Here is a 16,709-nt window from a genome sequence, read left to right on the forward strand (position 1 = left end):
GTTACATTTGGGTTTCAGGAAATCAACTTCCCAAATATCAGATGGGAAAGGTTCAGTCTTGTTAACATCTGTTTGTCAGAATAGTCTAGGAGGTTTAGGGGACAGAAAGCTTAGAGATTCAATAGTGGGACGGGACAAGCAATAAAGCTGATGCAATAAGAGGGGCCAAGGGAGTACTAGGACAAACCTAAGACACATATTTTATTAAGAAGAAGGCAATAACTAGGTAACGTTTGGTTAGAAAAGGAGAAGGGGAAGAGAAAGGGGAAAGATGTGGCTTTCCACCAACATAATTTCCTTAACTTCTCTATGCTTCTTATGTAAGGGATTCACTTAACTCGAGATACTCACCTCCACCATTTTTATAGCAGAGATACGGGAAACGCCAGACGTTACCTAAACCGATGAAGCCACCCGCCACGGACAACAGAAAGTCAACCTTGCTTGACCACTTTTCCCTCTGTGGTTGCTTCCCTTCAGCCTCATCCTCAGGCCGGGTTCCTGGACTCTTGCCAGGGGATGGTTTCAAGATGTCCTTGTGGAAATCTTTCAAACACTGCAGCTTTTCCTTGGTGGCCATTTCTTCTACTTCTTCTACAGGTGCCCCATAAACAAACAAACAAACAAAAACAGAAAAAGATGTGCACTTAGCCAGAATGTGAAGAATATTACAGAATCCCATCGTGGTACCTTCCCTCCCTCCCTCCCCACAATAAATCTCTATTCACCATATACACATAGTCAAAGAATTGGGAGTTAGAAGGATCTTGCAAAGAAATCTTAAGAATATTCCAGAATTTCAGAACGTTACCTCCTTTTCCTGAAGTCCCACATAAATAAATGCGCGAGAACAAAGGAAGATTTAGCTAAGATGGGTTTAAAAGAAGCTTGGAACATCCATGAAATGCTCCCAAGCAACTTGAAATTGAATTGGAGAGATGTTATAATGATAAATGAAATGCCTGCACATATGCATACATGCCACATGTGTGTGCACATGTATAAGTAGAGCTCATCCCTCCGGATACCCGTGCTCTCTCATTCCAAGTTACCTATCTGCTTTCCATGTGCTTTATGTCTATGTAATTTATCTCTTCTATTCCTTCCCGATCGTCAGTATAATATTTTGCCTCTCACAAACACAAATTACAAAAGTCTTGAAACAATAGCGCGAGGGAGACGGGGTAAATAGTTATTGAATAGGGTACTAGGTTTGGAGGCAGGAAGACCTGGGCTCTAATTCTGTCTCAGACACTTACTATGTGACCCTAGACAAGTCATTTAACTTCTGTGTTTCAGATTCCCCTTATCTAAAATGAGGAAGTTAGAGTTAATGGATGGCCTCTGAGGTCACTAGCCACTTTCAGCTCTAAACCAAAGATAAACTGTTCAGTCGTTTTCAGTCCTGCCTGACTCTTCCGTATCCCATTTGGGAATTTTCTGACAGAGATATGGTAGTAGTTTGCCATTTCCTTCTCCAGATTATTTTACAGATGAAGAAATTGAGGCAAACAGACTTGCCTAGGGTCACACAGCTAGTATGTGTCTGAGGCCAATTTTGAACTCAGGAAGATGAGTCTTCCTGATGCCTGCAGACCAGGAGCTCTATCCACTGAACCATCTACCTGCCCTGAAGACACCATGATCCTAACATCCCCATTTTATAGATAAGGGAAACTAAGTTCCCAGATGTGATATGGTTTGCTCAAGTCACAGAAACTGTTCAAATCTCATTAAGGAACTTGAGGAGCAGAAGGAGAAATATTAGATCTAGTAGCAGAACCATAACTAAGTCAGAACCCAGGTGTCCTGACTGCCTAACATGGCACCAGGTTGCCCCTCAGAGTGAAATGAGAAATAACAACATAGACTATATATGCTAAACGCCAAATAAATGGTGTAGAGAGCAGAGGTGGGAAACACAAGGCAGCGTATGTCAAAACTCCTACAGCCTCAACTAGATTAAAAAAAGTAATTGAAGGGGGCAGCTGGATAACTCAGTGGACTGAGAGTCAGGCCTAGGCAAGGGAGGTCCTAGGTTCAAATCTAGCCTCAGACACTTCCCAGCTGTGTGACCCTGGGCAAGTCACTTGACCCCCATTGCCCACCCTTACCACTCTTCCACCTAGGAGCCAATACACAGAAGTTAAGTGTTTAAAAAAAAGGAATTGAGAAATATTTAACAAAATACACAAAAATACAACTGAACAAAGATAATGCTAATATGTGGTTCTCTAAGACTATGGGACAGGTGGTAGGTAGGGATCTTTACGTATACTTTACTTTCTATTTGAGTTTGATGCTACTAGTAAAGACAATCAGTTATTGTTCCCCTTCATTTCAAGATTTGTCCATGAATTAGATTTAAGCAAGGCAGAGTTGTGCGAAGTCACCTCAACCTCTCTTTCTTCCAGAGTCACGGAAGTCCAGTGGCAAGGCAAAAGTTAGGAGGCATGACGATGGCCTGGGATGCAGTTTATCACCTTTGCATCTTTAATGTATAACCAAGTTCTAAGCACCTGCTTTGGTCACCTTCACAGCCATCAGAACAAATTGTTCTCATTAGCCCATTCCTCCAGGGGAGCCTTTACGTGCCTGAGGTAGACACTCCCTTAACTCACTGTTGGTTCCCCTCAACCTAGTTTTACCTGAGTGTGGCCTCTGGGCAAACTACAGCTTCCTGGAGCTACAGCTAGTGTTGGTAAAAGGTGGATGACCAAAGTGGATGAGCAGCCCTAAAAAGGGCTTGGCATATCCTCAGCCAGAGGTGCTAGTCCTTCCTGAACCTCCCTTCCCCCGAGGAAGCAGAGGTACCCTATCTCTATGAGCTGGGAAAGAAACATCGCTATGTGTGTAGGAGAGGGTAGGATCACCAAGGAAGGATAATCTAGCAAAAGTGAGCCTCAGTCTGAGTCCTAAAAAGTAGACAAGATGGATGGGCATTCGTCAGAGGAGCCATCTGGAAGGAGCAAAAAGATCAAGAGTAGATGTATGGTTGAATAACAAAGAAATCAATATGGCTTAAATGATGGAATCATTTGGGGAACTGGTGAGAGGCAAGATTGAAGAAGTAACCGTCAGAAATCCAAAACTAGGTTTTCCATTTGAAGCATTTGAAAAAGTTGTCTTCTTAATCACAACAAAACCTCCTGTGGACGTAACAGGTCATTCGTCATAATATCTACTGTAAAGAGATTCGAAGCCTCTTATCTCATCTGATCTGCTGAGGATACGGGCTAAGTAGGGCAGGTATTATGGTCTCTTTTTTACTGATGAGACAATAGGGTGCAGTAAAAAGAGGATTGGACTTCCTATATGGTTTCATCCAGGAAATGCCTTATTGGAAAAAGAAAAAGCCTGGCCAATTAATAATGGCTGGGGACATGGGCGCCATGAAATATGAAGACACTTAGAGGGGAGGAAGCTGGGTAGCTCAGTGGATTGAGAGCCAGGCCTAGAGACGGGAGGTCCTAGGTTCAAATCTGGCCTCAGACACTTCCCAGCTGTGTGACCCTGGGCAAGTCACTTGACCCCCATTGCCTAGCCTTTACCAGTCTTCTTCATTGGAGCCAATACACAGTACTGAGTCCAAGACAAAAGATAAGGGTTTAAAAATATAAAAGACACATAGAGGGACTCCAAGAGAACACTGGCTTCCAGGACCTTCAGCCAGCCTTACAAATATAACATGGATAAAAATGGCATAGAATGAGAAGGCAACGGATTAGGGAGTCTTCTGATTCTGTTATTGACTGCCAGTGGAACTCTCCTCAAGTTACATCTCTGAACCTCAATTTCCTCAGCTATAAAAATGAGAGTGAAGACTAGATCCCCTCTGGATGCAGCTAAGTCCTGTAGTAGAAAGAGAACTGAATTTGGAATTAGGATGATCCGATTTCAAACAGGGCTTCAGACACTAGCTGTGTGATTTGGGGCAAGTCACCCAACCTCTGCCAGTCTCATCTGTAAAATGAGGAGAATCATAGTGCCCGCTGCAACAGCAGAGAGGCCATCAATCCTGGAGTTGGAAAGACTCATCTTCCTGAGTTCAAATCTTGGCCTCAGACAGTGATGAGCTTGGCCATTTAACCCTGTTTGCCTCAGTTTCCTCACTTGTAAAATGAGCTGGAGAAAGAAATAGCAAACCACTCCAGCATCTTTGCCAAGAAAACTCCCAACAAGACTACAGTATATCACAATGACTATACATTGTTTCCAATCAGGTTTATCCCAGGGATGAAGGAATGTTTTAATATAAGGGAAACTATTTATATAACTCATTATATAAATAACAAAAGTAACAAAAATCGAATGATTATATCAATAGATGCAGAAAATGTCTTTGATGAAATACAATATTCATTCCTATTTTACAACACTGGAAAGCACAAGTAAAATGGATTTTTTGTTCTCCCCCATTACACCTAAAAACGACTTTTACCATTCACTGTTTTAAGGTTTTGACATTCTCTCCCTTCTTCTCATCCTCCCTCCCTGCCTCGCCCTTCCTGAGACAATAAGCAATCTGATATAGATTTTACATTGGATTTTTAAAATGATAAGAATCACTTATCTAAACCCATCAGGAAGTATTATTTGTAACAAGAATAAGCTAGAAGCCTTCTCAGTAGAGTCAGGAGTGAAAGCAGGTTATTATTGTATTAAAAATGCTAGCAAAGCAATAAGAAAAGGAATCGGAATAGGCAAAGAGGTAATAAAACTATCTCTTTTTGCAGACAATATGATGGTATATGTGGGAAATCCTAGAGTTGATCAAATAAAAGTTAACTGAAACTTTTCAATAATTTTAGCTAAGTGGCAGGGTATAAAGTAAATCCACATAAATCAGCATTTTTACATATTGCTAACAAAGACCCACAAGAAGAGAAAGAGATAGCCCATTTACAATAATCAGAGACAGAATAAAATACCTGGAAGTATACCTGCCAAAACAAATCCAGGAACTATACAAACAATAATTGTAAAAGACTTTTTTACACAAATAAAGTTAGATTTAAATAACTGGAGAAATATTAACTGTTTGTGGATAGGCACAGCCAATATAGTTAAAATGAAAATCTTACCTAAAGTAATCTATTCATTCAGTGCTGTCTCAATTAAATTATCAAAAATCATTTTATTGGGCTAGAAAATAACAAAATTCATTGGTGTAATAAGAGATCAAGAATATCAAAGGAATTAATAAAAAATGCAATCTTTAAAAAAAATCCAGCAGTACCAGATTTTAAATTATAAATTTATAAAACTGTCTCAGAATCAATGCTGAGCATTGGTTTCAAGGCAGAAGAGCAGTAAACTCAAGGCAATGGGTGTTAAGTGACTTGCCTGGGATCACACAACTAGAAAGTGTCTAAGACCAGATCTGGGACCAGGACTTCCTGTCTCCAGACCTGGCTCTATGGATCCATTAAGTCACCAAGTTGCCCCCAAGTGGGTTAAGTTTTTAAAAACTTATAAAGACCTACATGAAATTAGGAAGAATGAAAAGACTAGAACCAAGAGAACATTATTTAAGTTACAGAATTAATATTTGAAGAATAACTTGTAAATGCCTACCTTCAGGAGAAGAATAAATAAGAGGATTAAAGACATAATTTATATGTGTGTATATATATGCACAATACATTATATATAATATAAAATAAAGAATATAAATAAAATATAAAATATATATATTAAAAATTAAAAATAAATATACAATTATATATTTTATTTATTTATTTGTTTAGGGTTGGTTGATGCCTTCTGTATTAAGAGGAGGAGACAAAGAGGGCGAGATACCTGGGAATTTTAATGTAACCAACAAACAGATTCATAAGAAAAGAAAAAGAAAATGTTTTAAAAAGAAAAAGAAAATTCCAAATAGAGTCAACAAAGAGTCAGACAGACTGAAAAACAAAACTCTCAGGATTGTTGCAAAAACAGTATTTGTCTGTAAAACACTAACAAACTTTAAGGAGTTTTATAAATGCTGGTCCATACTGTTGTCTGTAATGTTCTTCCTTCCCAGGTTTAGTTCATATCCCTTGAAAAAGCAGTGGGATATGAATTGCTGGGCAAGAGGGAATGACCATTATAGTGAAATGGTAGAACCACTAAGGCAGCTAGGTAGTGGAAGGGAAAGAGAGCTGAACCTAGAAGCAGAAAGACTCAAGCATTCAAATGCTACTTCAGATACTTACTAGCAGGTAAAATCACTTTACCTATGTCAGAGAACCCAACTGTAAAATGGAAATAGTATCACTTCCATTGCAAGGAAGATGTGAGGATCAGATAGGTTAATATATGTAAAGCACTCTTGCCTCTTTAAAGATTTATATAAACTCTCTCTCTCTCTCTCTCTCTCTCTCTCTCTCTCTCTCTCTCTCTCTCTCTCTCTCTCTCTCTCTTTATATATATATATTTATTTAATTTAATTTATTTAGTACTACTAGTGAATTGTAACCAGAGATAGAAGGTTCAGAAGTCTCTTCAGTGACTATAAAAAATGAAAATATTTTTTCTATCACAAATGTTAAAGTGATTCATCTCCTATAAGGCCAAGGAGCAGGCACACTGATGAGCCTACCCACCTTGGTGTTCATATTCCCTGAGGGCCAGAGTGCCAGGCACCTGGCTGCTTTCTCATCTGTGAGTCCATTCAAAGAGCCAGCAGGGCTTTTCTAGGAGGTCTGTAACCCCATGTTTAGAGTTCCTAAGTCAGAATAGCTCCCCTCCTTCCCATTCATAACTGGCAAGAGGACACCTTCCACCCAGCCCTTTAGAATCTCAGACTACTCTTCCTTGAGATATGAGAGGGCTTCTAGTCTCAGAGTATCCTATCACCCTGAACCTGGCTCAGAGACCTAGAATGAGAAGGGCCCTTATTATTGAATCATTTCAGTCATGTCTGACTCTTCATGGTCCTATTTGGGGTTTTCTTGGCAAAGACATTGGAGTGGTTTGCCATTTCTTTCTCTAGCTCATTTCTGGATGCCCAGAAAGAAGTAAGAAAAATGAGATGGGGTACACTCAAGGACTTAATCCAAATGCTAGAGGAGGTCAGGAGGATGTAATGAATAAAGATGAGATGCCTTCATGGAAGAGATAGAGCAACAATGCACTTGTGTGAGCCCCAGTGCACAGAGGAGTGTGCCTACCGTCAGCAAGAGGCCAATATATTTTAGGCTAGACACTAGATCCCCTCACCTCCTTTTCCTATAATCCCATGAATGCTAAACATGGGGCTCTGAAGATCCTGAAGAAACTAAGAGGGAAGAAAAGACTATAGTTGATGGACTGGTAGAGATAGATAGATGAGGTGTCTCTTTTCTGAAAGGAAAGAATGGCTCCTGAACTTGGGGACCTGAGCAAGATAGGTAAGAGAGATTTAAAAAAACAAACTTGGATTTGGAGGACTCTAGTTCAAATTCCAAATTCAAATTCCTACTTATATGGCCCCTAACTTAACATCTCTTGGGCCTCAGATGGACCATTTGTCTACTAAGGTCCTACTCTGGCTCTAAATCTATAATTACGGGGAACTCTAAGATTCCACAGTGGAGACAAGGAATCAGTCCATTCCATTAGTAAAGCTAGAAGTCAAAGGTTTAGACATTTGGCCTTGGGATTTATTGAATGAATGACCAAAGCTAGGCAAGATCAAGGAACACCATTCTCAAGGCCTGAGGCTTTGAAAGGGCACAAAGGAATGGGAGGAGAGTCATTTGGTAGTAGCTGGGGCCAAAGCACCAGATAATTATCTGCAGTAGCATATAAATTAACCAAGAAATTCAATTAGTTCCCCCCTATCCCCTTCTACATTTTATTGCCCTATTTCACTAAGTTTTTGTAATTCAGGAACTTTAGACAGTTACAGTAGAGGATATATGGGAAGATAGAAAGAACCAGGCCTTGTAATTCATTTTTTTTTAATTTTCTGTGGTCTACATGCATTGTCATGCAAAAACTTATTTCCGTATTATTTATTTTTGTAAGCAAATACTCTTATAAAACCAAAACCCAAATCATACCCAAATAAAAGAGATAAATTGTGTTTTCATCCATATTTCTACCTCTAATAGTTCTTTATCTGGAGTAGAGTAGCCAGACTTTCATAAGTCTCTCAGAACTGTCCTGGATAATTGTATTGCTGTTAGTAGCCAAGTCTATCACATTCAGTCATCCCACAATATTTCAGTTACTGTGTATAATGTCTTCCTGGTTCTGTTCATTTCACTCTGCATCAGTTCTCGTAGATCTTACCAGTTATTTCTGAAATCATCCTGTTCATCAATTCCTTACAACAAAATCATACACTTCCATCAACATCATACACTACAACTTGTTCAGTCATTCCCCAATTGAGGGACATCCCTTTAGTTTCCAATTCTTTGCTACCACAAAAAGTACAGCTATAGATATTTTTGTACAAACAGGTCCTTTCCCATTTCCTAATTCACATTCTCTTCCCCAGATAGGCCTGCATTCAATGAGGTCAGCTTTCAGAGGACCAACAGAGATTGGAGCATCCTGGGCAGCCCCTACATCCTAGGTCACTGTAAAATGTCAGTGACTCTTGAGCAATACTTTATTCTTGAGGGCTAATATTGAAACTTGCTTGTAATGGGGTTTTTACAAAAGAAGGGAAGGTCTTTGCTGGGAACAAAGGAGGTATCCTCACATAAGGATATATCTTGAAAAGGGAGACTCCTAGGCTTTGGTGTCACACTAAATCACTGGGCTACTCTCATTCCCTCAAATTCTCATTAGAGCACAGTTTTAGAAGTAGAAGGGGTCTTAGAGGTCATCTAGTTCAACTTCCCCTATTTATGAAAGAGGAAAATGACATGGAAACTCAAGAGACACTGATTGATTTGTCCCAAGTCACAGAGGTAAGAGGTGGCAGCGCTGGGATTCAAAACCAGGTCGTCTGACTCCTTCCCAACTTCACCACGCTTCCTCTCAAGAGTGGTCCTAGAGATGGCATTCTCCTAAAAGAGATGGAGTCCATTTTAATGTTCTTTTAAGGGAAGCCAAAGTACTTGGGTGATTAAAAAAAAGTAGTCATAGGACTTTAGAATTAGTCCCTCACATTGTTTTATTAGAACCAGAAAGTGAGAATTCGTTGGAGTTGTTTTTAAAGTACTAGTGAAGACCAAATCCAAAAGGATTTGCCAGGTCACAGACTGAGTGAGGCAGTCACTCAAACTCAGATATCAACTAGTTTGGCAGCTAAGTGAATCCTCATCTGCATAATGAGCTGGAGAAGGAAATTGCAAACCACTCTGATATCTTTGTCATGAAAACTCCAAAAGGAGTCTTGAAGCATGAAACAACTAAATGACAATCTAATATACACCTCAACTGAAATTTCTTCTATAAAATCCTCAGAGTGGTCACTCAAGACTTCCAGTAACTAATCACCTTCTGTCTTCTAAGATGGTCCATTCTACTTAAGGGGAGTTCTAATTATCAAGGGAATTTTCCCTTAACATTAAGTCAGGACCTGCCTTTCGTCCCCTTCCGCCCAATGCTTTTAGTTCAGACCTCTATGGTCAAGCAAACTCTTCCATGAGTAGCCTTCTCTCTCAGAATGCAGTTTTCACATCCCTTCTAAATTTTCTTTTTTTGCAATCTAAATATCCCAGGTCCTCCTACAACTTCCAAGCCAATGCTGTTTCCTAGGCACTGTACTGGCTCTTTCATCTGAAAATGGCAGACTGTCCATAGGTCATTCTCATCTACCGCAAGAGTCCAGATATGTCCTCCCAAACAAGATACATTTCTGAGTTTCATTACAGAAACATGAAGCATGAGCTAAAGGACAGGACTTGAGGGGTATCTCTATTTGGGGTGATTGGGTGGGGAGAAAGAAGAAAATAGAGGTCATTCAATGAAAAACATCTTTATTATTAAGGAGCTGGAGTTCCACATCCTCCAATTATACTCCATTGAGTAATGCCACAATGGTACTTAAGAGATAACAATCACATGGTCAAATGGAGATGTTAAAACAATGCCCCGACACCGCCCAGATCAGACTAGAAGAATGATGGGTTATTTTTATAGTATCAATTAGTGCAGGCAGAATCCAAAAGTCCAACTCCCTTGTATCCCCCCCAAGGGGATAAGGGAAAATAAAAGCCTAAGATTCCAAAGCGAAGTGATTCCAACACGGAGACACACGTCTGCCTTTCAGGAGACAAAGGTCTGGCCCCTCAACTTCAGGAAACCTTGCCTGGGTCTGCTCCACGGCAGATAGCGAAACAATCACAATCCCCATTAACTCAAGAGAGCTTTGAAGGCATAGGAAGAAGCCAAACTTCCCTACACAGATCCCTGAAGCCCCCAAAGGAAGGAGGTGTAGAAGGAAAATGAAATGCTTTTTTTTTTTTTTTAATTTTCCCTTCTTTGCTCTCAGCACAAGTTCCCTGTCCCCCCCTGGAGTGATACCAAAGGTTCTTTCCTCCCTTCCCATCTCCTCCCTGACTGTTCTCACCCTAGTCTAAGGATCCTTTCTAAGAGACTTACTGTCACTATGACAGAGTCTCCACTAGTCATTTGTTCACTTGGGGGGCTGAAGCAAGGGCAGGAGGGAGGGGACACTGGCAGGCTCACCTGGGGGAACCTGCTAAATGGAAATGATGAAGTAAGTGCCACTACCACCGTAAGCTCCCAAGATGGTGCTTATCCGCATCTCCTAAATTTTCTGTCCTAAGCCAAAGTCCTGATTACTCTGACTTAGTTTTTCATTGAGGCACCATTCACAAGATGGTGGTGCTCAATTTAACCTCACAGGATCCTAAAATTAGGATCCTAGTGATCAAGTCCCTTCCCATAATTTCATTTTTAAAATATATTTTTATCCTGTTTTTTTAACTAACAAGCATTCATTTTCTCTCCTTTCTCAATTGAAAAAAAATTTTTTTAAAAATAAAATAAAATAACCCCCAAATCCTTGCTACAAGTACACAGTCAAACAAAACAAATTCCCGTATTAACTATGTCCAGAAATGGATACTACTTCTGTCTGTTGAGACCATCACCTGAGTCCCAGGAGGTGTTTTCCCTCATTTTAGAGATGAAGGGAGTGAGACTCAGTAAAGGAACGTGCCCAGAGTTACACAGAATTGGACATTCTCCTTTGACTCAAACTTTAGCACTCTTTCATTAAGCTGCCTCTTTTTGTGCTCTCAGCTAATGAGAAGATAAGAGAGCATCCACACCTCAGGTTCTCAGGGCTTCAGACCACTTCATTCTTAAAGGCTTAACTTGAGGTTTTCTGTCCTTCTCACTCTGTGAATATTTGTTATCTGAAGACATTCACAAACCCAGCATGCTCTATGATCTTGGGCAAGTTCAATTATCTTACTTCCCCAGGCTTCCATTTCCTTGCCTGTAAAAATCAAGCTCTTAAAAAAAAATTTTAGCCTCATAAACTCCAGTCAGAAAGTATCTTGGGAGTCATTTAGTTCAACCATGTCTACAGTCAAAGAGAACAAAGCCCATAGAGATCTAAATGATTGGCCTAACTGGGGCTCAAATTCAGTGGTTCCAACTCCAAGGCCAACTTTGCCTGCTGCCCCAGTATATGATACTGTCATTGACATAATGCTTTATAGTCTGTAATGATGAAAAAGAAACCAAGACATTAGGTACACAAGGCTCCCCTAGAATCATGGACCAAGAAAACAATCAGATGTGCTGGATATAGAGACATCTGGTGAATTAGTGCCAAAATTCAAGGTGTTTACCTAGCCCTTGATCCAGCATTCGAATAGGTTGTATTTTTCAAATCATAGGAAGAAGTTAGGTGGTATGGTGGATAGAGCATTGGACCTAGGATCAGGAAGCCCTCAGTTCAAAGCCTGACACAGATACTAAATAAGTAGGTGGGAGTCCCCTGCATAAGTACCTTAACCTCTCTCTTTCCTCATCTTTAAAATGGAAATAATAATAGCACCTATCTTCTAGAATTATTGTGAGGATAAACTATGATAAAATCTGAAAAGCGTTCTGTGAATCTTAAAAGTTTTACATAAATGCTAGCTATTAATATTATCATAATAATTAATAACACTATTATTATGAAAGTAGAGAAACAGACTAGAAAAAAACCCCTAAACTAGGATGCTGGAGAAATCCTATCCCAGGGGTACCAATAACTTGCTATGTGACCTTGGCTAAGTCCCTTTTTCTCTTTTGGGATCAGTTTCCCCTTTTATAAAGGGGGAGAGTTTAACTAAAGGATGGATCTCTAGGGTCCTTAATATTGATTACATGACTTTACTTTTACTTGAAAGCTTCCCAACTACTTACACTTTAAGGAATGACAGCAAGTGGGTGAAAATTGCTGGAACCTTGGAGAAGAGAAGTGAAAAAAAACAAATGCCATCTCAATCATCCTATTATCTAACTCCTCTCCTGCTAACATCAGAAATAGGTCCTTCAGTTATGTAATGGTGGCCCTATCCTCCTTTCTCTCCTTCTCCTTCTCTTCCCCCTCCTCCTCCTCTTCCATGTAATCAGAAACAAAAAGTAATTAAAAAGCCATCTTACTGCAGCTTCCCATACTTCTCTGCTACTGATTTCCTGATCTTCAAAATCCCTGGGAATAGCATTAAACATGATAGCTAGAAGGGAATTTAAAGGTCATTTAGCCTTAGCCCCCTCATTCACAGAAAAGGGCTTTAGGAGGGATGTGACCTGACCTGTCCAATGTTACATCATGAGCCTGAGACAGAGTTCAGCTCTTGACTTAAAATAATTATAATTGACACATAGCTAGCACTTTATAGCGGTTTAAACACATTATTGTGATTCTCAAAATAACCTTGGGAGGTGAGCGGCATTTTAGAGAAAAGGAAACTGAGGCAGGCAGAGATTAAGTGATCTGCAGAGGTTGTGAAGGAGAATTTAAACTTGGGATTTCCCAACTCCAAGCACTCTAGATGCTCTGCCCATTCCCAACTAATATGTCACTGTTCAATATTTTCAAGAGGGCATTTTTCTCAGTGATGTGGACATTGAGGCCATTACTAAAATAATTTAAGCTCCTTCCTTTTTAAAATTAAAATCTCTCAGCAATCTGATCGCAAATATAGGCATTTCAGGACAGAGTGATAACATTATTAGTCATAAGTCTTACTAATGAGAATGGTCATCCTCATTTTTATTATTTGATTTTTAAAATCATTTTATCATTTACTATTTGAGCATTTTGATCATTTGATCATGATCTTTATTTGATCATTATCAAATGAATAATCATTTGATTCTTTAATAATTCTGATCATTTATCTATCCTCAAGATGAAAACGACTTCTAAAAATCTCTTCTTTAGGGTCCCTTACCCTACTGTGGGTGAGGATTTTAATTCTCCTTGGTTATACTGAGCTTTGGCTACAACTCTCCCCTCCATGTCACAGCCTACCTAATGAGTCTGTCCCCACACTTCCAACCTTCCCTGGCGGTTCTTTCAATAGTATCTCCCACAGAACAGCATCCCTGAAATCTTGGCAAGGAAAGGCTTAGAAACAAGTACCCTTTTACACACATTCTAGGATCATGCCACCACCCAGCTGTTCTCCAGCTAGAAACTGAGTTATTTTCCTTGGCAGAAATCCCAGAGTTACTTTGCAGTTACTAAAATATATAATTCTTCATTTTTAGAGTCTTTTCTCCATGTATTAGCATTCACAGAAAAAATTCAAAAGATACAGGACAAATTTCAAAGGGGTACAGGGTTAGGGAGAGTAAATTTCCTCACCCACTTAAAATCATAGCGTGAGCACCAGAGGGGACTTAGAGCTCCATTTGTCTAACCTCCTTCAATTTTATAGAAGGGGAAATAACTAGACCTCAGAGGAGCAAAGGAACTCATTCAAAATCACATTGCTAAAAAATTGGAAAATGAGGAAATGTCCCTCTTTTGGGGAATGGTGGAATAAATTGTGGTATATGGTAGTGATAGAATACTATTGTGCTATAAGGAAAGATGAATTGATAGATTTCTATAGGAATTGGAAAGACCTATGTGAACTGATGCGCAGTGAAATAAGCAGAACCAGGAGAATATTAGACTGTAACATTGTGGGATGACCAAATGTGACTGACTTTGCTACTAAAAGCAATGCAATGATCCAGGACAATTCTGTGGGACTTATGAAAAAGAATGTTATCCATATATAGAGAAAGAACTGTGGAAGTAGAAATCCAGAAGAAAACATGTAATTTACCACATATTTATACGGGTATAAGATTTAGGGCTTTGGTTTTAAAGGATTGCTCTTCTCCAAAAATGAATAATATGGAAATGAGTTCCAGTGATTATATATATAATCCAGTGGAATTGCTTGTCAACTCTGGGAGGGGGGAGGGATGAGGGGAGGGAGAAAGCATGAACTGTGTAATCATGGAAAATTTTTTTAAATTTAAATTTAAAAAAAGATAAATAAAATCACACTGCTAGTTAAGGTAAGAGCCAGTTTCCTGATTCCTGGGACAGTACTGTCTCAATATACCAAGTTGCCTCTATGGAAAAAAAATCTTTTCTAATCCTTGCCCTAGAGGCTACAGCAATATTAAAAACAGCTTAATACCCCTTGTCCTATATATGATACCATGCAAAAGGCTGGAAATGATCAGGTGAATGATGGGTCATGGAGACTGCCTATCTGAAGAGTTTAAATCAAATCTGTAAAGTGAGAGAACTGACCTAAGGAATTTCTAGGATCTATATCTATTTATTCATTCATTCATCCAACACATCTCTGAACTCTTCTATGATTTACTGTTGTCAGTAAAAGAGACCACTGAAATTAATTCTTCCAATCTCCTCACTTTTTCAACCTTTCATTTTTGCCCCTGAATGCCTTGGGATGACTTTGCCAAGTAGAAATGAAATAATTGCCAAATTTTGAGGATATCTTGCCAAGCTTTCTTTAACCTGGTTTCACCCTTTACTGCTTCTCTCTGCTTTATGAGATAATACTACTCATAATTGTCCATCATCCTTCTGTGTTAAATTTTGCAGATGAGTTTATCTTTTCACCAAGTGCTACCTTAGGTAACCATCTCTCACCATTTGGCAAGTCTAAGACACTTTCTAGTCTCTTATGGTCTCTTTGTTTTCATTTTTTCAATTTAGAAAAATAATATTCAGAGAAGGAATATAGATTTAGAGCTGGATGGTATCCTCTTTTATAGATGAGGGAAAAGACTCTTTTTTGATGAGGAAACAAGAGTTAACCGGAGTTGCCCGAGGTCACACAAATTAATAAGTGGCTGAGTTAAGATTTGAATTCAGGTTCTTTTGACTTGATATACATTGATTTTCTCCAGCATACCAGATGACTTTCCCCAGTTCCAGGGAGCTGGGCCTAGAACTCGAGTCTTTTGACTCTCAATCACCTTTAATGATCTGAATAATGCAGGAAAAGAGCTGTAGTGTTTTAGCCTGGATTTATCTGTGCCAACTTGGCCATGCTATGCTTGTCCTTAACTTCAACTCAGGCCTTGTGTATGTAGCCAAATAAAAAACCTGGCTTTACTTCCAGGAAAAAACCAAAAACTAAAAAATATATAAGCTAAAGACACAGCCTTCACTTAAAACTTCCACCCACCAAAATAGGCCTTGTGACATCTCCTTTTTTGGTATCTTCAACTGTCATCCACATGTTTAAAAGCTGTCAAAGGATTTTTGTTTTTGTTTTTGTTTTAAACTCTCCGTATGTCTCTGTCACCTTTGGCCAAATACATTACAAGACACCTCCTCATTTTATGCATACATAGGTATTTGGTGAAAAATGTTCATTTGATTAAATTGATTTAATAAAATCAGACACTGTGGCCAGGGATCTTGTGATTTCTTTCACTGGGGCTTGATTCAGGCTTCTGAGCTTAGCAGAGTACCCAGGAGTGTTTGGGAATCAGCATCCTGCAAAGTCATCAGGTCCCCTCTTACCTAGGAAACAGGATCAAAGATCTAAGAGCTGGAAGGCACCTCAATGACCATCTAATATGACTTCTTCACTTTTACATGTGGGGAAACTGAGACCCATGGAGATTGAGCAACTTGTACCTAGCCACAGAGTTAGTATATAACAGAAGCTCAGGCCAAGGTCAGCTCTCTATATACTGCTCCATTCCTTGTCTCATCAGTTGTTATAAAGAAAAGAAAAATATTTTTTAAACCTTCAAACATGACATAAATCTAGGATCCTTAACCTTGGGGCAGTGATTCTTACAGGGATGTTTTACTATGTCCAGTGAAAGCCTTTCAAATAGTCACACTTGGCAGAGTTCCTTTGGCAAGCAAGATTCTATAGCTATAGGGCAGAAAAATGTAGCGTTAGGCAGAAATCTAAGAGAAAATCTGAGTGATTCAGAATTTCTCAAGCAGAAATACAAAGACCCTTGCTGAACATGAGGTCTCTATTCCAGAATCCACTGAAAATAGGAAAATTAACAAGTACTGTACTATCCTGAGATTAAGACTCCCACACTCTCACCCCCACCTTTCAGCCCCCTCAGCCATTTGCTGTACTCATATATGCTTTTTTTATAGGTGACATAAAGGGGGGTGAAAGTTTATAATCATCCCAAGAACCTACTGAATGTAAAAACATCCAGAAGCTTCTCTCTCTCTCTCTCTCTCTCTCTCTCTCTCTCTCTCTCTCTCTCTCTCTCTCTCTCTCTCTCTCTCT

The 16,709-nt window shown here is 39.3% G+C and overlaps 1 protein-coding gene across 1 annotated transcript in view; it reads right to left on the minus strand.

Annotated features, from left to right (window-relative positions):
* Positions 1-16,709, minus strand: part of SLC6A6 (solute carrier family 6 member 6) — a 155,132-nt gene that overhangs the window by 73,651 nt on the left and 64,772 nt on the right. Inside the window, exon 3 of the mRNA XM_044667842.1 lies at positions 352-594. Coding sequence (XP_044523777.1) covers positions 352-580 — 229 coding nt within the window. The 5' untranslated portion in view covers positions 581-594. The remainder of the gene's footprint in view (positions 1-351; positions 595-16,709) is intronic.

This window comes from Gracilinanus agilis, chromosome 1, assembly GCF_016433145.1.
Source record: "Gracilinanus agilis isolate LMUSP501 chromosome 1, AgileGrace, whole genome shotgun sequence".
Classification (NCBI taxonomy): domain Eukaryota; kingdom Metazoa; phylum Chordata; class Mammalia; order Didelphimorphia; family Didelphidae; genus Gracilinanus; species Gracilinanus agilis.